This window comes from Pelophylax lessonae (assembly GCF_965119305.1).
Source record: "Pelophylax lessonae genome assembly, chromosome: 4".
NCBI lineage: Eukaryota > Metazoa > Chordata > Amphibia > Anura > Ranidae > Pelophylax > Pelophylax lessonae.
Genome location: NC_138771.1, coordinates 571,523,113 through 571,549,642, shown reverse-complemented (window position 1 = coordinate 571,549,642; position 26,530 = coordinate 571,523,113). Strand labels below are relative to the sequence as shown.

The following is a 26,530-nucleotide window of genomic DNA, read 5'->3' as shown; positions in this document are numbered from 1 at the left end:
CATGCTTTCCGAACTCAATTTCAGCCCGAACTCCCTCCTGTGGTGTCTATCTCTATCCTTGAGGTTATCAAGTGCACGGACCCACAACACCTTATCTCTATTCTTTACGCGGAATTGCTTACGCCCTCCTCTACTGTTCTTGCTTACGCCGTTAAAACCACCTGGGTGACTGATGTGGGGGACATGGACGACGAAGACTGGGATGGCGCTCTTGAGATGTGTAGAAGGTTGTCCATCAAGCTATCTCAGCTTACACAGTTGTTCATATTACACAGGACATACCTTTCTCCCCTGGGCTTGTCAAGATACCGACCAGAGGTCTCCCCAGACTGCCCCATTGTCCAGGGTTACTGGAAACAGGTGGTTGCCTTCCTGCATGATAAGATGGGATCCCCCGTGCAGCTAGACCCTAAACAGTGTCTCCTGGGGGTTTACCCAGATGAAGACATAGACAAATCCCTTACCACCTTTTTGCAAACCACACTGTTCCTAGCTAGAAAACTGATTGCCAGGAAATGGATGCGGGAACGCCCTCTGAGCTAATTGAATGGTTGGCAGAGGTTAATGGCATCTTACCATACCACAGGCTCATGTATAAGCACAGGGGAAATCCCACTAAATTCAATAAAATCTGGGATCGCTGGCTGCAGAGATCTGACACTTGCAGTTAATATCTGTCATGAGTCTCTTTGAGCTTCCATGGCTGCCCCTTTGCACTATTTGAGATGCCCACATGTACAATATTGTCGATAGTATTGCTTGTACACGTTGATTCTTGCAATACTTTTCTGTGTATCCACAGTCCTTGAAATTGTTGTTGTAATGCTCCAGTTTTTTTTATTTTTCTCAATAAACTCACTGTTTTAAAAAAAAAAAAAACACATTTGACAACAATTAGTAAAGATCTAAGCCATTTACTACACCGTGTTAAGGATCTAGAGAAAAAACAGGACAGACACCTGAAAATGATAAATGTCTTAAAGGGGGATGTAAAGGAATTAAAGGCCAAAAATAGGGATTTGGCATATTTATTAGAATATCAGGAAAATAGGAGCAGGAGAAAAAATGTAAGAATTTGTGGGTTACCAGAACAACATGGTGAAGATCTGGCGGAGAAAATGAAGAAAATTTTCAATACATTGCTGGTATTGAGAGAGTACACCGCCTAAGGCGACCAGGAAACATCGCAGCTGAAACTCCTAGAGATGTAATCATAAGGTTCCAGAATAATTTAGACAAGGCCCAGATCTGGATAAATTTAAAGAAGAAAACACCTGTTAAATATGAAGGTATATATGTTCAGATCTTTGCGGACCTGTCACAAGTGACTTTAAGAAGAAAGAGGACACTGAAACCATTGGTAGAGTTAATGCAGAAACAAGGAATCCAATATAGTTGGGGATTTCCAGCCTGTTTGATAGGCAAAAGAAACGTAAGAACAGCAAGAGTAAGATTTCCTGAAGTAATCTGTGACTTTTGTGGAAAATTAGATATACCTATCCCTAAGATTCCAGGATGGACAGAGGAATGTGAAGAGGTAGAGACTGATAGTAAAGAACAGTGGCGTCTAGTGCCGAAGAAGAAGAAGAACTAATTAATTCTGATGGTGGGGTTGGTTGAGGTGGGGGGTTGGGAGAGGAGGGGGCAGGTAGGGGATCTATATAATGTACATGGAATTTTAAAATATGACCTGGTTGCCAGGAGGGATCTGTTTCCCCCTTCTACCTTGGTGGAAGGGAGGGAACCATCACAAATGTGCTAGCTGAGCATCACCCCTAGCGGGAGCAGAGCTGAGGGGGAACCCATAGGTAGGTCCCTAAAAATCTCTGCAACAGGGCCATTGATTGGTCACAATAACATCATCAGAATGCAAGAGGCAGGGGTAGTGGAGGTGGAGGGGGGGAAGAAGGGGTAGGGAGGAGTTGGGGGGGGCGGGGGGAAAGGAGGCAAGGAAAGGGATAGGTGGAGGAGATCCCAGAAAGGGGAAATCTACGGTTCCTGTGTATGGAGTCAATTTCCTTTTTGAATGTGTAGCACCCTACAGGTAGGTGCTAGGCATATATATAGTGGGCCTTGTCTGCCTAACAGCAGGTCCATGTTTTCTTTTTGTCAGGGTGTCATGGCTTCCAGGTGTGCCTGCTGAGAAGGGAGTCTCCCCGCTGAGCCCTGTGGGAGGCTTCTCATAGGGCAGTGGAGGAAACCCAATCAGGGGACACATTCAGGCTTGTATCTACCCCAGAAGGCAGATTATGCCGCAAGGGATTCTGGGAGTGGGTATAAGTTTGGGGGAAGTGCATGACACGGCGTCTTTGGCGGGAGCAGAGTCCCAGGAGGGAGAGTACGGCTGTCTCTCCACCTGTCTGAGGAAGCGGATGTCTTGGGGTGTCGCCTGAGAATCCAGAGAGTGCTGAGTTGAGTTGAGAGGGATCCGGTGTGCTGAGAACCAGATGAGAGCGAGAGGGGTGCAGTCCCAGCAAAGCCTACACAGGTCGTGAGTATTGAGGATTGCCCCTGGGGGTCTGCCCGAAGTGGTAAAGGGGGACCACTCCGGAGAAGGTTCTAGGATCCAGATCTCAGCTATTCTCCCATCCCCTTAATTACAATAAAACAACAAAGCAAAGATGCCGGAGTTGTTCATGTCTCAGCTCTCACACCCAGGGTCGCAGCTCACATGGGCTGGAGAGGTAACCGGTGACAATGGCAGACCCACATCAGGCCCAATGCCTGAAAAACCTGCTACAAATGTTATAGGCAATCTATAGGAAACATAGGAAAGCCATTCTCCTGTCTCTCTCTTTCTCCCCGATTCTTCGGGGCTTGGACTCGGGGAGAGACATATAAGGAGAAGTTGGAGGAGATAGAGAGATAAAAATGATAATGAATACATTAAAAACCTTTTTATATAATACAAAAGGGCTTAATACACCAACTAAAAGATATAAACTACTGGAGGAGCTAAAACGTAATCCTACTAAGGTTTTTTTTTTTTTTTTGCAGGAGACATATATTGCTCAGGATACTAATATAAAGATATACTCTAAATATTTCCCAACTTGGTTTTATGGTGATTCTCCCATAAGAAAAGCAAAGGCAGTGGCAAAAGGATTTGCCAAGGATGTGAGGTTCTCCCTAGAAGAGAGATTGGTTGACCCAGATGTGTCACGGCACTGCCGTGTACTCACCTGCGTCTGGGCGCCTGGCGGCCGCCATGCGGTTCCAGTGTCTTACGCAGAGGGAGAGAGGAGAGTTGCAGATCTGGTAAGGTCAGGGTCTATGAAGCAAATCAAGATGGCGCTGGGTCTCTGACCTCCCTTTATAGCTCCTAGCGGCCCCACCTACTGGTGGGAGGTGGCAGGTCATGTGATCCTGGCTCCCTATATAAACCAAGCACACCTTCCAGTCAGTGCTTGGTTATTTTCCTTGCTCCTGTGTGTCTGCTTTTGCTTTGCCTGTGTTCCTGGTTCCTGATCCTTTCTTCCTCAGGTTGATACTCCTTGATTGCCTGCCAGACCTGACTCCAGAGTTGTCGACTTTACTTCCTCCACTTCATTAAAGGCCTCCGTGCCACCACAGACCCTACAGGGCCCTGTTCCCACTTCCAGGGACTCCTGAGGGTCGTGATTGTAAGGGAGTGCTGTTCCACTGCAACTGGGTTCCCTCTCCACTGCAAGACCCCAGGTGGGTGTGACATAATAACCAAGCCTAAAAAATGGAACCCGCAGGAACAGCCAAAGCTATTGCTGCTCTCACCCAACAGATGACAGCCTTGGCTCAAGCCGTCCAAGATCTGCAAGCCAGTAACACCGTGCTTCTTCAACATGAACAAAGAAGGGCTCAATCTGTACCCCTTCTAGACTCACCCCCAACCACTGGTCATGTACTGACTGCATTCCCAGAACCGGCCATTCCTATGCCTGACAAGTTTACTGGAAACAAGTCTGAACTGCGATCATTCATCACAGCTTGTGAACTACTCTTCGCTCTAATACCACGCACCTACCCCAGTGATTATGTGAAGGTCCGCACAACCATTGCCTTGCTGTCAGGTCAACCTCAAACCTGGGCACACCAACTCCTGCACTCAAAAAGTCCAATATTGGACACCTGGGACTCTTTTGCCGCAGCTGTGCACACATTATATGATGACCCTTTGAGACCCTCCGCTGCTCGCTCAGCCCTCCGTTCTCTCCGGCAAGGAAGAAGACCTGTGGAGGACTACACCACGGATTTCCGGGAGTTGGCGTCTGACAACGGTTATAATGAAACTGGCCTGATAGAACAGTACCAACTAGGCCTATCCGTGGCCTTAAAAGACGAATTAGCCAGAGTTGGGGTACCCACTTCCTTGGAGGGTCTGATCCTCCTAGTCACCCAATTAGACCGACCCTTCCGTGAATGAAGAAGTGAGAGACAGGCCCCAGCTAATCTCTGGTCCTTGGATTTCCCAGGGCCTGTGCCTTCTGCTTCTCCGTCCTCTTCCTCATCCAAAGAACCTATGCAAATAGGCATGGTTCGTCGTCCACTAATGGAAGAAGAATGCAAGAGACGCCGTTCTCAAGGACTCTGTCTCTATTGTGGGAAAGCCGATCACCAATTTCGGTCATGCCCAGCCCGACCCACAACCTCACCTGGTAAGGGTTCCTTAGCCCCTTCTTCCTGGACTTCTACTGTTCCATCCACCTCTTCTTACTTATCTGTTTCTCTTTCTTTCCAGTGGGGAAGTAGAGATCTCCAGATTAAAGCCATCATCGACTCAGGAGCCAGCGGGTGTTTCATAGACCAGACCTTGGTCCGATCACATCATCTGCCTATGCAACTTAAGTCACGACCATTATCCCTATTCGTGGTAGATGGGACTCCTATCAAAACTGGACCCGTACTACATGAAACTGGCCCCATCTGTCTCCTCCTTGGTCACCACAAAGAGACTATGAATTTAGATATTGTACCCTCACCAATATTCCCACTCATCCTCGGCCTTCCCTGGCTTCGCACCCACAATCCAGCGATAGACTGGATCAAGGGCACTCTCACCTTCTCTTCCACCTTTTGCACCACCACTTGCTTAAAAGAGACAACCAAGCATCTACTCCCGATGAACTTTGACCCTCCAGTTATCTTGCCAGACAAAAACAAGGAATTCCAGGATGTCTTCAACAAACAGAATGCAGATCAGTTGCCCCCGAGACGTCCATATGATTGTCCAATCGATCTGCTCCCAGGTGCCCCTATCCCCTATGGACGTGTATTCCCTCTCTCTGAAACTGAACTCACACACCTCAAAGAGTACATTACTGACAGCCTCGCCAAAGGTTTCATCAGATCTTCCACGTCACCAGCGGGAGCAGGTATATTTTTTGTTGGTAAGAAAGATGGAGGTCTTCGCCCATGTATTGACTACCGTGCCTTGAATAACATCACTATTAAGAATCAATATCCCTTACCTCTGATACCCGAGCTCCTAGATCGATTAAAGAAAGCAAAGATTTTCATAACCTGGTCCGTATACGCAAGGGGGGGTGAGTGGAAGACAGCATTCAGGACACGCTACGGAAATTTTGAATATCTCGTCATGCCCTTTCGGGCTCTGCAATGCTCCGGCCACATTCCAGCACTTCCTGAATGAGGTCTTCCGTGAAATACTGGATTCTTTTGTCGTAATATATCTAGACGACATCCTGATCTTCTCCTCTTCTTCTGCTGAACATAACGAGCTATCCTGGAATGGCCTATCCCTAAAGACAAAAAGTCTGTACAGCGCTTCATTGGGTTCGCCAATTTCTATAGACGTTTTATCAGAGGTTTTTCCCAGGTATGCTCCCCCATTACAGCCCTGACAAAAAAACCACAACCGTTTCACATGGACCAGCCAAGCTCAAGAGGCCTTTGAGAAACTAAAAGAACTGTTTACCCAGGCTCCTATTCTCATTCAGCCCGATTCCACGAAGGCCTTCTTCTTTGAGGTTGATGCCTCCGATATTGCCATCAGGGGTATCCTGTCCCAAAGAGGAGAGAGGGATGATCGACTTCACCCCATGGCATTCTACTCACGGAAACCCCTGCCCGCTGAAAGAAACGATGACGTGGGCGAAAGGGAACTTCTTGCTGTCAAGAACACTCTAGAAGAATGGCGCCATCTACTTGAAAGAGCACCCATACCTGTAACTGTATATACAGACCACCGTAATCTAGAGTACCTATGTACTGCCAAAAGACTACATCCACGTCAAGCCCGCTAGGCTTTATTCTTTTCCAGATTTAATTTGCAGATCACCTACCGCCCTGGGTCAAAAAATCAAAAGGCAGATGCTCTATCACGCATGTATGAGAAGACAAACTCAACAGATCAAACCCAAGACACCATCCTACCTCCAAACCAATTCCTAGCAATACAGGTCTCACTCCTAGACCGTATACGCAATTCAACAGTCCAACCACCGGTTATGATACCACCTCTGATCCAGAAACAAGGCTCATGGTACCATGGCGAACAACTGTATATACCACCTTCACTCCAGTCTGAGGTAATTGGCCAGTTCCATGATACCCTTTCAGCAGGTCATGGAGGAATTACACAGACATTTGAAAACATTAGCCATTATTAGTGGTTGCCTTCTATTAAATCGGACGTCAGGGATTCTGTCCTTTCTTGTGATATATGTGCTCAATCAAAGACGCCAAAGATAAAACCTGTGGGTCTTCTCCAACCTCCTGCAGTTCCTTGAGGACCATGGACCGACATAGCCATGGACTTTATTGTGGATCTACCCCTATCACACAAACACAACACCATCATGGTGGTAGTGGATAGATTCACAAAGATGGCACATTTCATTCCTTTTGTAGGACTTCCATCTGCTTCAAAGACTGCCTCCTTGTTCCTGCAAAACATATTTCGGATACATGGATTACCCCAAACCATCATCACTGACCGTGGGTCCCAGTTCACCTCCCGTTTCTGGTCCCATTTTTTTTGTCACCTAAGGATCCAACGAAGTTTATCCTCGGCTTATCATCCTCAGACCAACTGCCAAACCGAACGTACCAACCAGTTTCTAGAACAATATCTTCGTTGTTTCACTACACATCTGCAAGATGACTGGTTATCTCTGCTTCCCACAGCACAGTTCTCCTACAACAACCACATGCACCACTCCAGCAAGATGACACCTTTTTATGCCAACTATGGTTTCCATCCACGTGCACTTCTAGAGCTACCTTGTCCGAACACAGTGCCCAACGTAGCCTCACGACTGAACAAACTTAGACATCTTAGGCATATGTTGTACCGGACCCTGAAAATAGCACAACAACGCTACAAAGGATATGCAGACAGGAAAAGGACCCCAGCACCCGCCTATGTGCCAGGGGACAAAGTCTGGCTGTCCACACAACATATGTGTTTGTCCTGCCCCTCATAGAAGTTGGGACCATGCTACATAGGGCCTTTCACTATAACCGAGATCCTATCTCCTGTGGCCGTCCTCCTGGATCTCCCTTCCACCTACAGGTTACACCCGGTTTTTCATGTATCCCTCCTAAAACCATGGAAACCCAACAGATTTCCTTCCCGTATTGTTGCTCCACCCTCTCCAGTGGTTGTGGATGGCTCTGAAGAGTTTGAAGTCCAAGAGAATCGAGAATCTCGATTCCAGACGTCGTAGGGGAAATCTGGAGTATCTCATCCACTGGAAAGGGTATGGCCCAGAGGAAAGATCCTGGGAGCTGGCTAAGAATGTTCATGCACCTGCCAAGGTTAGAGCTTTCCACAGAAGACACCCTGGTCGACCAACCCTATGTTGCGCCCTGAGGTCTCGTTTAGGAAGGGGGCTCTGTCACGGCACTGCCGTGTACTCACCTGTGTCTGGGCGCATGCGGAGTTCTCGCAACAGAGTCTCGGTGCTTGCCGTCCTCAGAGACACCTCCTCCGGGGCTGCGGTGGTTCCTTCTCCTCCCCTCACCTCTGAGGACTGCAGCGGGCACACTGTTGTGGCAAGATGGCAGCCGCCATGCGGTTTCAATGTCTTACACAGAGGAAGAGAGGAGAGTTGCAGATCTGGTAAGGTCAGGGTCTATGAAGCAAATCAAGATGGCACTGTGTCTCTGACCTCCCTTTATAGCTCCTGGCGGCCCCACCTACTGGTGGGAGGTGGCGGGTCATGTGATCCTGGCTCCCTATATAAACCACACACACCTTCCAGTCAGTGCTTTGTTATTTTCCTTGCTCCTGTGTGTCTGCTGTTGCTTTGCCTGTGTTCCTGGTTCCTGATCCTTTCTTCCTCAGGTTGATACTCCTTGATTGCCTGCCAGACCTGACTCCAGAGTTGTCGACTTTACTTCCTCCTCTTCATTAAAGGCCTCCGTGCCACCACAGACCCTACGGGGTCCTGTTCCCACTTCCAGGGACTCCTGAGGGTCGTGATTGTAAGGGAGTGCTGTTCCACTGCAACTGGGTTCCCTCTCCACTGCAAGACCCCAGGTGGGTGTGACAAGATGGCAGATTTATCTTCTTGAAGGGGCAACTGCTGGGTGTGGACTACACTTTGGCAAATATTTATTGCCCAAATAAAAATCCCCAAAAATATTACAAAGAATAATAGATAAATTGTCTGTATTTAAAAAAGGTAACTTAATTTTGGCGGGAGATTTTAATTTTTGTATGGATCCATCCATGGACTGTACATTGAGTGCAGGGTTAAGAGAGGGATATCAATTAAGAAGAGTTAGAGATAAGCTTTATAAATGTCAACTGGTAGATGCATGGAGAATACAACATCCGGGAGAACGAGATTATTCATTCTACACTCCTGTGTACTCAATTTACTTAAGATTGGACTACATAATGATAGACCATAGACTAATAGAGGTGTTAGATAATACATCAATAGGGACTATAACAATTTCTGATCATGCCCCGATAGCAGCAACAATAACATTTTTTAGGAACCTATGGTAAAGCAAATATATGGAGATTAAATGAAGAACTGATATTGATACTGAAAACACAAGATTTCTGCAGCTAGTTCCATCCTAGAAGAATTGACTGACACTAGAAAGACACTGAGAGACATATTAAATAATAAAACTAAAAGGTCAATTTACTTCAACAAAGCAATATACTACGAACACGGTGATAAGAGCAGCAAATTTCTTGCAAGGGCTCTTAAAGACCTGCAGACGGCAACACATATCCCATTTATGAGAAACAAGCAAAATAACAAGATTCATGACCCCAGATTTATTGCAGAATCATTCCGCTCATATTATGAAAGTTTATATAATCTGCCCCAACAATCTCGCCCAGCTAACCTTTCAGGTCCCAGAGGACAACTAATTTCCCAATATATAAAAGATAGTGGACTTCCATACCTCTCACAATCAGACATTGCCCAACTAGAGAAAGACATTTCAACGGAGGAGGTTCAACAAGCGATCCACTCTTTGAAATGTGGCAAGAGTCCTGGACCCGATGGTCTGACATCGCAATACTATAGGTTAATGTACCCATTACTGGTAGGACCCCTGACTTCGGCCCTGAATGATCTTTCCAAACAGACACATCCTTCACCCGAATTTCTGACCGCCCACATAACGGTTATTCCAAAAAAGGATAAGGATCCGACCCTTTGTGCTAGCTATAGGCCGATTTCGCTACTTAACTTAGATGTCAAGCTTCTGGCTAAAATTCTTGCAAACAGACTTAGGCCCCTTTTACATAATATTATAGGTCCAGAACAGGTAGGCTTTATGCCTGGGAGAGAAGCACGGGACAACATTATCAAATCCCTAAACTTACTCCATGCTGCAAAGACTGATCAGTTACAAGGTTTGCTGTTATCTACCGACGCTGAGAAGGCTTTCGACAGAGTGGCGTGGGATTATCTCCTCGCCACCTGTCGACACCTTGGTCTGGGGGTCAACATGATGGGATGGATCGGTTCACTCTACATGAACCCAACTGCAAAAGTTAAAGTTAATAATGTTTTCTCTACGCCCTTGCATTTAAAAAATGGGACGAGACAGGGTTGCCCTCTGTCCCCAATCTTGTTTATCCTAGCCTTGGAGCCGCTGATTAGACACATCAACGCAGACTCGGCGATCCACGGATTCCGGGTCGGGGACAGGGAATTTAAGGTCTCGGCTTATGCCGATGACCTCTTGTTCTACATCACTCAGCCCCACATCTCTATTCCTAATCTAAATCTTCAATTCCAAAAATTTAGATTCCTTTCAAATTTTAAAGTAAATCATTCGAAGTCAGAGGCATTGGACGTTTCACTCCCAGAAAATATTAGGTCACTTACTCGTGCCAATTGTCCTTACAAATGGGTGTCTAAATCCTTAAAATACCTGGGAATCCAATTAACTCCCAGGACTGACATGATCTTTGAGGCTAACTTTACCCCGTTATTAGCAAACATAGGCAAGGACCTCAAGAGTTGGAATACCAAGAATTTTTCTTGGTTTGGGAGAGCGGCTATCTTGAAGATGGTAGTTCTTCCCCGCCTACTTTATCTCTTTCACGCTCTACCGGTCAAAATTCCGAGTAGCTTTTTCTGTAAATTGAACACTATTCAGAGACAATTTTTATGGGCATTGAAAAGACCGAGAATCAAACTCCAGATTTTACAACGATCTAAACCCCACGGGGGTATTGGCCTACCAAATTTTTCCAAGTACCACCAAGCCTCTCACATTACAAGAGTGGTAGATTGGCATTGTCACTTGTTACAGAAGGACTGGGTAACCCTGGAAAGAGATTGCTCTAGCTTCCCTGCACATAATTTACTCTGGACGAATCCACTGAACTACCCATTGGAAGTCAGGCAGCATCCATTGATATCCACCACTTTAGACATCATCAACCGGGTTGCATCTAAAAATCATTTAATAACCAAATTTGGGATAATGACTCCCATTTCAAACAACCCCGATTTCACTCCTGGTTTGGATTTCAGGTCTATCAGTGGAGACAGGGCTCACCCCCAAGCACAGTTACGAGTTAAAGATTGTGTGAATGGCTCCAGGTTACTATCTCTTGACGAATTTAATAATTTGCAGCCTAAGGGATTTTGTCTTTCCTTTTGGAATTATCTGCAACTTCATAATTTTTTTCGAAATTCGAAATCCAAACTGCATTTGGGCACTCCCCTAACAGCTCTTGAAGAGACTTGCCTTAGACAACTTCCTTGCACTAAAACTACTTTACAGGCCTATCAGTGGCTGTCCCAGCCTACTGGGGCTCTGCCTGACAAATACAAACTAGTGTGGGAAAAAGATTTAAATCGCACCTTTACTGAAAAACAGTGGGAAAAGGCGTGCGTTTTTACTCATAAATGCTCCTTAAGCACGAGAGTTCAAGAAACTTCTTTTAAAATCCTGACACAATGGTATATTACCCCAGTACAACTCAGAAGTTGGTCTACGCAGATCTCAGATAGATGCTGGAGATGCCTGAGAGGTAGAGGAACATTCTTGCACTTATGGTGGTCATGTCCTGCCATCCAATCATTCTGGAGTGAGATCATACATCTCATAAAATATATCACCAACACCAAGTTATCCTTAGATGCTGCTTGTTGTCTTTTACATTTGCATAATTTAACTTATAAGAAGTATAAGCAATCTCTGGCTAGGCACTTACTCAATGCTGCAAAGGCAGTCATCCCTCTACACTGGAATGCTCAATCCAGACCTACTACAAAGGAATGGATCGAAAAAGTTAAAACTTTCTATGAGATGGAGGAGATTCTCGCTATTAAGAAGGAAAATGATTCAACTTTTCACAGAACTTGGCGACCCTGGTGTGAATTTATACTTTCTGACATTTTCAATAGTTTCTTTGACCATTAGATTCAAGTGGTATTAGTGCTTGTCTGTCCTCAGCAATCCGAATCACACAGATTTGGACGATATGTATACTAAGCTTGCTTTGTAGTCAATTTGCTCAATTGTAACTCTCCCACACATTACCATGTCCCTATCCCACCTACCCTTCTCTGTTCCCTTTCTCTTTCCTCCTTCTCACACCTTTTTCTCTCCTTTCTTCTTTTTCTTTCTTTCTTTTTTTTTTTTTTTTTTTTTCTATTATACGGCTTAGCCGTTGCTGTGGGCCCTGCCCCCAGCGTTTAATTGCTTAAGTTTATTGCTTTCAGGGATCAGACCACAGCAGTTAGTATATTCTATACTTTGATTTGTAACATTTTTTTTGGCCTGATTCCTACCCTGTATTTTATACATGTTACTCTATTGTGTCAATATATTTCAAAATGTACTATTGTTGTTAAAGCTTTTGTTTGTATTTGATTTTCTTGCAATAAAGCTTTATATTGGAAAAAAAAAAAAAAGATATTGGACGAGGAGGCAGGAAAAAAAATAGAAGAAGAATTGGACCAATATTTCCTAATAAATAAATCCCCCGACCAGTGGGGAAATAAGCCTGGAAAACATCTCTCGAGTTTATTAAGGAATAAAAAATCAAATAATTACATAGGAAAAATAAAGAATAGTAAAGGAGAAGTTGTATTTTCCACTACAGAAATAGCAAGCGCCTTCCATAATTATTATAAAAACGTATACGAGGTTAGAGTCGGTTCACACTGCCGCGACCATAAGTCGCCCCATGTCGGAGCAACTTTTTACCGCGACTTTACCGCGACTTCAGTGCGACTTGTGAATTATTTTGCGTGACTTATATGACAGACGACTTTGTATTTGGCCAATCAGAATATGATGTGTTCTGACCTAATTCCCCTTTTCTGTTTTTTTTTACTCATTTCCTCATTGCCCACCAGTGCCACGTATGTGTCCACCAGTGCCACTGCCCACCAGTGCCACGTATGTGTCCACCAGTGCCACTGCCCACCAGTGCCACGTATCAGTGTCCACCAGTGCCACTGCCCACCAGTGCCACGTATGTGTCCACCAGTGCCACTGCCCACCAGTGCCACGTATCAGTGTCCACCAGTGCCACTGCCCACCAGTGCCACGTATGTGTCCACCAGTGCCACTGCCCACCAGTGCCACGTATCAGTGTCCACCAGTGCCACTGCCCACCAGTGCCACGTATGTGTCCACCAGTGCCACTGCCCACCAGTGCCACGAATCAGTGTCCACCAGTGCCATGTATCAGTGCCACAAATCAGTGTCCACCAGTGCCACGTATCAGTGCCACGTATCAGTGCCACAAATCAGTGTCCACCAGTGCCACGTATCAGTGCCACAAATCAGTGTCCACCAGTGCCACGTATCATTGCCACGTATCAGTGCCACAAATCAGTGCCACAAATCAGTGTCCACCAGTGCCACGTATCAGTGCCACGTATCAGTACCACGAATCAGTGTCCACCAGTGCCACGTATCAGTGCCATGTATCAGTGCCATGAATAAGTGTCCACCAGTGCCACGTATCAGTGCCACATATCAGTGCCACGTATCAGTGCCACAAATCAGTGTGCACCAGTGCCCCGTATCAGTGCCACGTATCAGTGCCACGAATCAGTGTCCACCAGTGCCACGTATCAGTGCCACGTATCAGTGCCATAAATCAGTGTCCACCAGTGCCACATATCAGTGCCACATATCAGTGCCACGTATCAGTGCCACAAATCAGTGTCCACCAGTGCCACGTATCAGTGCCACAAATCAGTGTCCACCAGTGCCACGTATCAGTGCCACATATCAGTGCCACGTATCAGTGCCACAAATCAGTGTCCACCAGTGACACGTATCAGTGCCACATATCAGTGCCACGTATCAGTGTCCACCAGTGCCACGTATCAGTGCCATGTATCAGTGCCACGTATCAGTGTCCACCAGTGCCACTGCCCACCAGTGCCACTTATCTGTGTCCACCAGTGCCACTCACACAGACCAGGTAGAGATAATGGTATATAGGAACTGTAGGCATGGCTGCAATGTGGGGAATGCCTGGCTAATTTGCCTTCTTCTTCATGGAAATTTGGATCACAAGTTGCTTCAAATAAGATAAGGATCCGACTTGAAGGCGACTCCCATTGAAGTCTATTGGGGCAAGTCGGATACAAGTCGCCTCAAAGTAGTACAGGACCCTTTTCTGAAGTCGGAGCGACTTCAGTAGAGCCAATTAAGACGGCTCTCTTTGATTTACATTGCATTTGTTATGTCAAGAGACTTGGGGCAACTTGAGGGCACACAAGTCGTCTGACAAGTCGCAGCAGTGTGAATGGAGTCTTAGACAAAAAGGTTCCCCAGAGGATGAACAAAATAGAAAACAAAGGATCATGAGTTATATTCAGGATTCAAAGCTCCCAATAATAGATAAAGAAAGGTTAGCAGCATTAGAGGTACCAATCTTACAAGATGAAATAAATGAAGCTCTAAAAAATACATCAAAAGGAAAGAGCCCGGGCCCAGATGGATTCACATCTAGTTATAATAAAAGATTCAAGGAAATATTAACCCCCAAACTTTGTTTATGTATGAATGAAATAGGAAAGGATGGAAAAATGAGAACAGAATAATTGCAAGCACAAATAAGGGTAACCCTTAACCACTTTACCACCGGAGGATTTTTCTGTCTTACGTTCAGGCCACTTTTGCGATTCGGCACTGTGCGAATTTAACTGACAATTGCGCGGTTCATGCAACGCCGTACCCAAACGAAATTTACGTCCTTTTTTTCCCACAAACAGAGCTTTCTTTTGGTGTTATTTGATCACCTGTGCGATTTTTATTTTTTGCGATATTAATTAAATATCATAAATATAATTTTGAAAAAATAACAATATTTTTCTACTTTGACAGTTAAAAAATATCCAATATATTCAATTTTTGTCATATATTTAGGCCAAAATGTATTTAGCTACATGCCTTTGACAAAAAAATTCTCAATGAGCGTATTTTAAACCGCTTTATGACCGGAAGGTTTTACCCCATTCCTGACCATGCCATATTTTGCGATTCGGCACTGCGTTACTTTAATGGACAATTGCGCGGTCGTGCAACGCTGTACCCAAATTAAATTTATGTCCTTTTCTTCCCCACAAATAGAGCTTTCTTTTGGTAGTATTTGATCACCTGTGCGATTTTTACTTTTTGCGCTATAAACAAAAAAACAATATTTTTCACATTTTTTTATATGAAATTCCCCCCCCCCCCCCCAAAAATGTAAAAATCAAAATGTTTTTATCATTTTAGGCCAATATGTTTTCTGCTACATATGTTTGGTAAAAAAAATCGCAATAAGCATATTTTGATTGGTTTGCGCAAAAGTTATTGCGTTTACTAACTAAGGGAAATATTTATGTCATTTTTATTGTTTTTTTTTTAACGAGTAATGGCGGCGATCTGCGATTTTTTTTTGCGGGACTGCGACATTGCGGCGGACAGATCGGACCCTTGACTGACATTTTTGACACTTTTGGGGGTACCAGTGACATTACTACAGTAATGTGTGCTATACATATGCACTGTTACTGTAAAAATGACATTGGCAAGGAAGGGGTTAATTTTTATTGGAGAGGGAGGGGTTAATGTATGCCTGGTGCTTACTGATGTATGTGGGGGGAGGTGACTGAGTGACACAGGGACAGATCGCAGGTTCAGCTATGCTGAACCCTGCAATCTGACCCTGCCTGTCACTTAGGAGATCCGCCGGCTTTGTTTACACAAGCGGGCGGATTTCCACACTAGTTTCCCGACGATCGGGGAAGAGCAGCGGTGATCACTGCCGCTCCTCCCCTGGCCCGACTCGCGATGCAACTGAATACAGCGGGAGTGAGCCTCCGGCGGCGCGCGCGCGCCACCGAGAGAGGGGAATATCTGGTGACGTAGGTCTACGTCGCCAGACGATAACGAGCCACTTTGCCGCAGTACAGTCAACGTGACTGGTCGGCAAGTAGTTAAAGGAGGTAAGGATCCAATTTTATGTTCCATTTATAGACCTATTGCCCTGTTAAATACGGATAAAACTTTATGCAAAAATTCTAGCAACACGGTTGAAAGATCTAATGGTGGAATGGATCCATCCAGATCAAACAGGATTTGTACCGGGTAGGGAAGCAAAAGATAACGGAATTAGAACGCAATTATTAATACATGGGTCAAAAAAGCATGAGACTCCGGCCCTCTTGCTATCAATTGATGCCAAAAAAGCATTTGACAGAGTGGACTGAAAATTCACGATGGAAACAATAGAATTCTTAGGGGATGGCCATAGAATATACTACAACCTAAAATAACTTTAAATCATAAAAATGATCTCAATATATTACAGGGTGGCCTCATTGATCTTTTAGTTTTTGGGCAATGCTAAAGTGTTAAACCATCTAACAGTTTCTTAGATCTTCTAGGAACTCTTTTGGTGAGATCTCTGTATTGAGTTCCCGGGTAGGCAAAGTTACTATGGCCCTCATTACTTTTTATTGATTTTATATTATGTAAAATGTACAAACCCAATTCCAAAAAAGTTGGGACACTGTACAAATTGTGAATAAAACAGAATGCAATGATGTGGAAGTTTCAAATTTCAAAATTTTATTCAGAATACAACATAGATGACATATCAAATGTTTTAACTGAGAAAATGTATAATTTTAAGGGAAAAATAAGTTGATTTTCAATTTCATGGCATCAACACATCTCAAAAAAGTTGGGACAAGGCCATGTTTACCTCTGTGTGGCATCCCCTCTTCTTTTTTAACAGTCTGCAAACGTCTGGGGACTGAGGAGTCAAGTTGCTCAAGTTTAGGAATAGGAATGTTGTCCCATTCTTGTCTAATACAGGCTGCTAGTTGCTCAACTGTCTTAGGTCTTCTTTGTCGCATTGTCCTCTTTATGATGCGCCAAATGTTTTCTATGGGTGAAGGATCTGGACTGCAGGCTGGCAATTTCAGTACCCGGATCCTTCTTCTACGCAGCCATGGTGTTGTAATTGATTCAGTATGTGATCTGGCATTGTCATGTTGGAAAATGCAAGGTCTTCCCTGAATGAGACGACGTCTGGATGGGAGCATATGTTGTTCTAGAACTTGGATATACCTTTCAGCATTGATGGTGCCTTTCCAGATGTGTAAGCTGCCCATGCCACACGCACTCATGCAACCCCATGCCATCAGAGATGCAGGCTTCTGAACTGAGCGCTGATAACAACTTGGGTTGTCCTTGTCCTCTTTAGTCCGGATGACATGGCATCCCGGTTTTCCAAAAAAGAACTTCAAATTTTGATTTGTCTGACCACAGAACAGTTTTCCACTTTGCCACAGTCCATTTTAAATGAGCCTTGGCCCAGAGAAAATGCCTGTGCTTCTGGATCATGTTTAGATATGGCTTCTTTTTTGGCCTATAGAATTTTAGCTGGCAACAGAGAATGGCACGGTGGATTGTGTTCACAGACAATGTTTTATGTAAGTATTCCTGAGCCCATGTTGTGATTTCCATTACAGTAGCATTCCTATATGTGATGCAGTGCCGTCTAAGGGCCCGAAGGTCACGGGCATCCAGTATGGTTTTCCGGCATTGACCCTTACGCACAGAGATTGATCCAGATTCTCTGAATCTTTGGATGATATTATGCACTGTAGATGATGATAACTTCAAACTGTTTGCAAATTTACTCTGAGAAGCTCCTCTCTGATATCGCTCCACTATTTTTCACCGCAGCATTGGGGGAATTGGTGATCCTCTGCCCATCTTGACTTCTGAGAGACACTGCCACTCTGAGAGGCTCTTTTTATACCCAATCATGTTGCCAATTGACCTAATAAGTTGCAAATTGGTCCTCCAGCTGTTCTTTATATGTACATTTACATTTTCTGGCCTCTTATTGCTACCTGTCACGATTTTTTTGGAATGTGTGGCTCTCATGAAATCCAAAATGAGCCAATATTTGGCATTAAATTTCAAAATGTCTCACATTAAACATTTGATATGTTATCTATATTATATTGTGAATAACATATAAGTTTATGAGATTTGTAAATTGGTCCATTCCATTTTTACTCACAATTTGTACAGTGTCCCAAATATTTTGGAATTGGGTTTGTAACTGTAGGAGTCAGAAAAATGTATTGCACCTCATACCAGATCTGCCAATGGAATGTAACATTTAAAAAACTTTCTAGGACATATAAAAAAACAAAAGAACATGACCTATTACTTTAACATGTCATGTTACATCTTAAAGGTTTAAAGGTTCCTCCTATTTTTTTTCTTCTTTCTGGATCAAAGTATTCACACCTCCTTCCTTTCAAATATCAAATATATCAAATAGTACCCTTGTCAATATTACAATTTACACTTCTTCTGTTATGCAGGGTTCTCAGATTCCTTCTGTTTTAAATTACAGTAAAAAAAAAAAAAAAAAACAGTATTTGTACTGTCTGCCCTTGTGTTTTAAAGTGCTGCATAAACTGTTGGCACTATGTATATCATGTATAATAATAATAATGTAGAGAAATTACAGTTATAGGTAACATTAACACCTATTTATAGTAAATATTTTAGTTGAAAGTATGTGAGCTAGAAAATGACAAACCCGAGTTATAGTAAAAACATACATTCTCATTTTAACAATGTAAACTTTATCCATGATTGCCATTGCACTGTAGGCAATGCACAATCTACTGAAAGTAAGTCTAGTAAAATAATATGTATAACAAGCTTCAAAGCCCTTTTCCCTTCTCCCCAAGATCTAGATCATTCTAGCAAGTTTAAGAACCATGGAAATCAGGGAAAAATTGGGAATGGAAAACACTACAAGATTTAAAATATTTGTTTTCTTCTGAGTTTTTTTTTTTTACATGCACTTTTTTAAGTTGGTACAAGGACTACTCAAGTCTGTGTATTGAAGTAAAAAATCCACTGTTTTCACAAGTCTTATCTAAAACATTTTACGCGCTCTACTGTTAAGCTTGAGCTCTATATTCCCATTGCCCAATTAGTACTATCAAACAATAAACATTATATGAAGTCCGTGCAAGTTGCTCCGACGTCACCCCAAAGTAGTACAGGACCCTTTTTCTAAGTCGGAGCAACTTGTGTCGCTCCTATTAGAACGGGTCCTGTAGCAGTCAATGGACCGTGACGGACCGCGACTTGTCAGGCTGACAAGTCGCCTGACAAGTCGCGGCAGTGTGAATGGGCTCTAAATGTACTGTAAATTACAGAATGTATTTTAAGCAATAAAAAAATAGAAATATTAAAAAAAAAAAAGTCCTTACCGTTTATCAGCTGGCTTATATCTTCAGTCCATGGTAATAGTGCAGGCCAGAAATGGAAGTTTCTTTTCTTCCTCTGGCTCCAGTTTTCAGTTTTCAAACTCTTTTTAACTTAAAGCAGAGAGTTTAGCAGGTCTTTCACCAAGACACTGCAAAATGCCATTATTCATTTAAAGTCACTGATTACTTTGCATCTTTTCAGTACTTGTGACACATGTTTTAGCAGTTCTTCAATGACATCCACCTTCTTCTACAATCATATATTCATGGTGTTTCATTGCCACATCTCCATTCTCATACATCATTATAGACAAAGGTCTCAATTTCACTGGGACGCAGGAGGCTCATTCAACTTTATCTGAATTGAATAGCTTCAGCAAATTCTGAAAAAAAAAATAAAAATTAGATACATGCATGCTTTCCATCTACTTCTTTCTTGTGGCCCTCAGCAAATATGAGGATTTAAATTGAACAAGCATTAATTTACAGTAAGGTGAATTACATTTTTGCAACGTACAAAAATCTATTTAAACTAAGAAAAAAACAAGACTTTTTTTGCCATGCCGATCCCTAAACATAATTGTAAGAGACATTCCGTTAAATGCTGCCCTTTATAAGATATATCAAGATTTGGACTCTTCGTTTTTAAGTTTGACATGCCTGCCATAAGGGGTCAGGCTAGTTGACACTCCTCTAAGGATCCATAAAGACTACTAAACTCATAACAAAAGTTACATGCAATATATAATATGAAAGCACAACTGATTTATTTTCTTAGGTCACCTACTGATCAGTTATTCCTGCAATGCTGTCTGTCTAATGGCACCCATTATTACAAAATACTGAATGGCACCCAATATTAAAGACATGGAAAAGGCAAAGCAAGGGTGAGCTACCAAGAGCGTGCCATAATCCAAACAGGCAGAGGAAAAAGAATTGTCAGTAAGAAAACCAACTAAACAAAACAAAAACAGACTTTAAAGGGCAGATCATAAGATAGACATTAACACAATTAGTTCAAAAAGAACAGTTTATTGAGTACAATTGTAAAAATGCATAACCAAAGGCGATAAACCTCAATGCTGAACAAAGAAGTTCAATATATCATAAGTATAAAATAGATTGTGACCAAAGGCCACACAAATACATTGACACGCAATACTTGGCTTGAAGAATCTGTCTGATTAAAGATCAACGCATTTCGCGATAAGCTTCATCAGGACCAAAATTAATCAGGAATATTCTTAAAGTAAATGAAAAAACAAATCATTAATAACAAATTTTAGTAGCAATAAACAATACACAAAGGCAAAAATTATTATGTATGTGTTACAAGTTGTAACGTTCATGCGTTTTTGTTTGTGGATGGATTTACAGCTGCAGAATTATTACACTCAGTAGCCTTGTAGAGAATCTGTTGAACAACATATCCAACTCTCAGGACTTCATCACCATGTACAGCCTGTTATATACTATATATATATTAATAGATGTATAAATGGAGGGACAGAGTATATGAGGATATATAGATGAGAGACAGGCTATTGTATGGTGAGCACTAGAAGTAGTATAGGAGAGTTGCAGGTGATGGTAAGCAGATAGGTTTCTGATGTCAAGTATAGTGCAGATGGTAAGAGGACACAGATGGAATATACTTTAGACAGAGTAACCTAGTGCAAGGATAGTTCAAGGTAGTCCCAAGAGCTAACAGTCTTATGCAGATGAATGAATAGATAGATACAGATAGTCTTGGTAATTGCAGTAGATGACAGTAGGAGATTGGTTAGTAAGAATCCCCTGCTGGGTACTTATCACTTAGATAGGTTAGGAATAACAGTGTCTATTGGAGAGGGGTGATCACGTAGCGGGATACGGATCACCAGCGAGGTTTCCGGCTTTAGTTCAGCAAGGAAGGTATGTCAGCAGCTCCGACATCTCAGGCGTAGGTGCGATGAACATGTGGGTTTGAACGAGCGATGAGTGAGAGCAAACCGGCGATTGAAATCGCCGCTCATAGCGGCGCTCGGCAGTGATGTCATCCGGTCTTAAAGGTGTTTGCGTCCTTTGTTATACAAGATGGGACGCAAAGAGAGGAGAAATATAGGAACAAGGGTACCATAGGTACCGGAACATTACACAAGTGCATGTGTATCAGTCAGATAATCCAACCTTCTCCGAAATGCGCAAGGCTAAATTGGCTTTGGGCAAACACAGGGAACAGGTAAGGTGCAAGATACCCTGAACAGGGCTCCACATAATCATGAAGTAAAAGCATGTATGTAAGGATATGTTAATTATACAATATTAATAATGTAAAATGGTCATGTGTACATATATATAATATATAGCGACCAAAGTATATTTACCCAAGCTTAAATTCGAAGGAAAAAAGGAGCAGGTGTAATATTTCCAAAGCTAGAGAGGCAGAGTGAGGGGCGGTCACATAGAGCTGATGGACAATAATAATGAACCAGTGCTTGAAGGCCACTATATGAAGTCTACATAAAAAAGGAGGAAGAAAGGAAATATATCTATAAACCCATATAGGCCAAGAATTAAATTATAGTCAAATAGAAAAAAGCCAAAAGATAAATAGATAATGAACAATTATGAGACTCCAAAATATATGAGAGTAAGCATGAGTATACAAGTAATGGCTGAAGAAAAAAGGGGACAGATTATTAGCTGAAAAATTACATATCGAGAACTTACCCAGAAGGGTGTAGTGTTGTAAGGATAATGGAGACAGGTGGAACATTCACTCCAAAATGGGTTGAAAATATAAAGTATAGCCAATTCAACAGCAAAACATCCAAAAAGGGTCAAGCAAGGTGGCCGATGGTGTTATATAGGAATCTCTGCCACCTCGCCAGTGGCGCAGATAACCACTCCAAAGCCAAAACAAGGGAGTGAATGTTCCACCTGTCTCCATTATACTTACAACACTACACCCTTCTGGGTAAGTTCTCGATATGTCATTTTTCAGCTAATAATCTGTCTCCTTTTTTCTTCAGCCATTACTTGTTTACTCATGCTTACTCTCATATATTTTGGAGTCTCATAATTGTTCATTCTCTATTTATCTTTTGGCTTTTTTCTATATGACTATAATTTAACCACTTTACCACCGGAGGATTTTGCTGTCTTACGTCTGGGCCACTTTTTGCGATTCGGCACTGTGTGACTTTAACGGACAATTGCGCGGTCATGCAACACCGTACCCAAACAAAATTTACGTCCTTTTTTCCCCACAAACAGAGCTTTCTTTTGGTGGTATTTGATCACCTGTGCGATTTTTACTTTTTGCGCTATAAACAAACACACCCCCCCCCCCCCAAAATGTGAAAATCAAATTTTTTTATCATTTTAGGCCAATTTGTTTTCTGCTACATATTTTTGGTAAAAAAAATAGCAATAAGCATATTTTGATTGGTTTGCGCAAACGTTATTGCGTTAACTAACTAAGGGAAAGATTTCTGTCATTTTTGGTGTTTTTTTCTTTAACGAGTAATGGCGGACCCTTGACTGACATTTTTGACACTTTTCGGGGTATCAGTGACATTACTACAGTAATCAGTGCTATACATATACACTATTACTGTAAAAATGACACTGGTAGGGAAGGGGTTAATTTTTATTGGTGATCAAGGGGTTAATGTATGCCTGGTGCTTACTAACGTGTGTGGGGGGAGGTGACTGAGTGACACAGGGACAGATCGCAGGTTCTGCTAGTTTACACAAGCAGGCGGATCTCCACACTCGATTCCCCGACGATTGGGGAAGAACGGCGGTGATCACCGCCACTCCTCCCCTGGCCCGACTCCCGCTGTGACTGAATACAGCGGGAGCGAGCCTCCGGCGGCGCGCGCGCGACGCCGAGAGAGGGGAATGTCTGGCGGCGTAGGTCTACGTCGCCAGGCGTTATCGAGCCACTTTGCCGCAGTAGCAGCTCAGTGAGTAGCGGTAAAGTGGTGAATTCTTGGTCTATATGGGTTTAGATATACATTTCCTTTCTTCCTCCTTTTTATGGCAGACTTCATATAGTGGCCATCAAGCACTGGTTCATTATTATTGTCCATCAGCTCTATGTGACCGCCCCTCACTCTGCCTCTTTAGCTTTGGAAGTATTACACCTGCTCCTTTTCTCCTTCGAATTTAAGCTTGGGTAAATATACTTTGGTCGCTATATATTCATATATATATGTATGCATGACAATTTTACATTATTAATATTGTATAATTAACATATCCTTACATCTATGCTTTTAATTCATGATTATGTAGAGCCCTGTTCGGGTATCTCGCGCATTACATGTTCCCTGTGTCCACCCAAAGCCAATTTAGCCTTGCGCATTTCGGAGCAGGTTGGCTTATCTGACTAATACACATGCACATGTAACACATGCATAATCATTTTTGCCTTTGTATAACTTTGTGTATTGTTTATTGCTACTAAAATTTGTTATTAATGATTTGTTTTTTCATTTACTTTAAGAATATTCCTGATTAATTTTGGTCCTGATGAAGCTTATCGCAAAACGCGTTGACCTTTAATCAGACAGATTCTCTGGTTATGCATTTTTACAATTGTACTCAATAAAATGTTATTTTTTAACTAATTGTGTTAATGTCTATCTTATGATGTGCCCTTTAAAGTCCGTTTTTGTTTTGTTTAGTTGGTTTTCCAACTGACAATTCTTTTTCCATGGAAAAGGCAAAGACATTTTGTCAGTGAAAAAAATTGACATTTACCATATAGTAGGCATGGTTGGTTGGTTGGTTTGAAGGTCTCACTTAAGGAAATTGGGCAGGCTCCTTCACATCTGTAGACATTGACATTCTTCGGATAGATAATCAGATCCCCCCACCCGATTTTCTCAAAGTCCACCATCATATCAACTCTTTGGCACAAGTGTTTTCCATTCTCCACAGTTTTGGATGGAAACTGATTCATTATGCTGCTGTCTTTTGCATTTCTATTTTTCCTGTGTCCTTTGAAACCTTGTTTGCTTTTTACTTCTGGTGTCATCACATATTTAGAAGATTCCACTGTTTGAATGAGGTTGGGACATTCTTTGACATTAGCAGAAGGGTTGTCCTTAGTGAACACAATCAATACAACTCTGTCTGTAGATATGTCTGTGCAACCGTTCTCATGATCCCTCTGAGATGAGGTTCCATCCCCCATGATGTCTTCATAATCTGAACTTTGATGAAGGTTAAGATAAGCATTCAAAATTTTGGTGAGGTTAAACACTTTCCAGGAGCCACCCATTGTTACAGAGGAATCAATGTGAAAAGACTTGAGAAGCAGTCTTTTGGAACCTTGTTTGCTGTGGTGGATATGCAGTGTCATATCTTGTACTTTTTCTGTAGAAGGAAGTTGAATCCTAAACTCTGCCAATTGAATCTCATTACTGCTTGAGAGAGAGGACATGTCAAAGTAGAGTGATTGATGATTGTCCATCTTGGTGCATCCTAGGGAAAAAACAACAAAAAACATGACATAAATAACATACTAATTATACATAGACATACTTAGTTTTTACAATATATAAAACTATGGTGAAAATATATTAATAGATATATGAATAAATATTCATAAATAAAAAAAATATTGTTATACGAAGCACTATCCTTTAAAATGATATTTACTATTTAAAATTAATCTTTAGGAAGTAGGCAATGTATCTGAAACTGTTTAGGCAAATCTGCCATATATGAGACATATGAGGAGTGTTATAGGAAAGACTAAGAAACTCCTAAAGCACTTCATTTTCAAATTAGTCTACCACTGTTAAATAACCAGCTACAAGAAATAAATTGCCCTTAATTGAAATGCCTGACACAAAAAGTGTTCTATGCCTTGCTCTGTGGAAGATAATGTAGCCCATCAATAATTAAATTATCATTACATTTAGGTATTAAATAAAGCAGCATGTTATATGGGAAAATGTATTGGTAACAGTTTTGCACTTACTTTTAGCAGTAAGGATTAGGACAGTGTTTGAATCTTGAAGGATGGAATGCTCCAGGCTGATCAAACCTGTGTCATTCCCCAAAATGAGGCTCTGATAGAGCTGCATCATGAATGGTGAGTACTTCATATTTGGAGAGTATGCTTGTTCACCAAGACTACTTGAGTTTCTTAATCCATGGTTAGATTGTTGAAGAGGAATTGTTTTTTGGCTTCCTTGCATAAAGGCTGGCAATCCCTGTACCATGGAGATGGTTGTGAGGTAGAGAATGGCATTCAGCCAGGTAATTTCTTCTCAGATTTCCTGTACCCTCTCTTGATTTGTAATGTCTCAGGAGATGTTCCTCAGAAGAGCTGCAAGGCTAAAGTGAGGTCCTTAGGATTCCCTCCTTTTTTATATGGTTGGATGAATAGGTTCCATGTTCACAACTATGACCTTTCATGTCATTGGCCTCAACATCAAAGACTGTCAAGGTAACTGCCAGGTGTCAAGTCATCCTTTCATGTTAGTAAAAATTGCTCAAAACCCTATGAGCTAAATATGCATTATTTAAATGAGGTATAACAATCTGTTGATAGTATCAAGTAAACAGAAACTATTATATTATTTTAATGTAGAAACTAAAAGTTTGGCAGTACAAATTGTCATATATATATATATATATATATATATATATATATATACAGTGCCTTGCGAAAGTATTCGGCCCCCTTGAACTTTGCGACCTTTTGCCACATTTCAGACTTCTAACATAAAGATATAAAACTGCAATTTTTTGTGAAGAATCAACAACAAGTGGAACACAATCATGAAGTGGAACACAATTTATTGGATATTTCAAACTTTGTTAACAAATAAAAAACGGAAAAATTGGGCGTGCAAAATTATTCAGCCCCTTTACTTTCAGTGCAGCAAACTCTCTCCAGAAGTTGGATCTCTGAATGATCCAATGTTGACCCAAATGACTAATGATGATTAATAGAATCCACCTGTGTGTAATCAAGTCTCCATATAAATGCACCTGCACTGTGATAGTCTCAGAGGTCCGTTTAAAGCGCAGAGAGCATCATGAAGAACAAGGAACACACCAGGCAGGTCTGAGATACTGTTGTGGAGAAGTTTAAAGCTGGATTTGGATACAAAAAGATTTCCCAAGCTTTAAACATCCCAAGGAGCACTGTGCAAGCGATAATATTGAAATGGAAGGAGTATCAGACCAATGCAAATCTACAAAGACCTGGCCATCCCTCTAAACTTTCAGCTCATACAAGGAGAAGACTGATCAGAGATGCAGCCAAGAGGCCCATGATCACTCTGGATGAACTGCAGAGATCTACAGTGGAGGTGGGAGACTCT

At 42.2% G+C, this 26,530-nt stretch overlaps 1 protein-coding gene across 1 annotated transcript; it reads right to left on the bottom strand.

The window, feature by feature from the left end:
* Positions 1 to 927: 927 nt before the first annotated feature.
* LOC309552786 (nodal homolog 2-A-like) lies at positions 928 to 25,420 on the bottom strand (the record flags this gene model as incomplete). Its single annotated transcript, XM_082253700.1, has 3 exons — positions 928 to 935; positions 23,949 to 24,674; positions 25,177 to 25,420. 3 exons carry the CDS (start codon positions 25,418 to 25,420, stop codon positions 928 to 930), a joined length of 978 nt encoding a protein of 325 aa, XP_082109826.1.
* Positions 25,421 to 26,530: the final 1,110 nt, after the last annotated feature.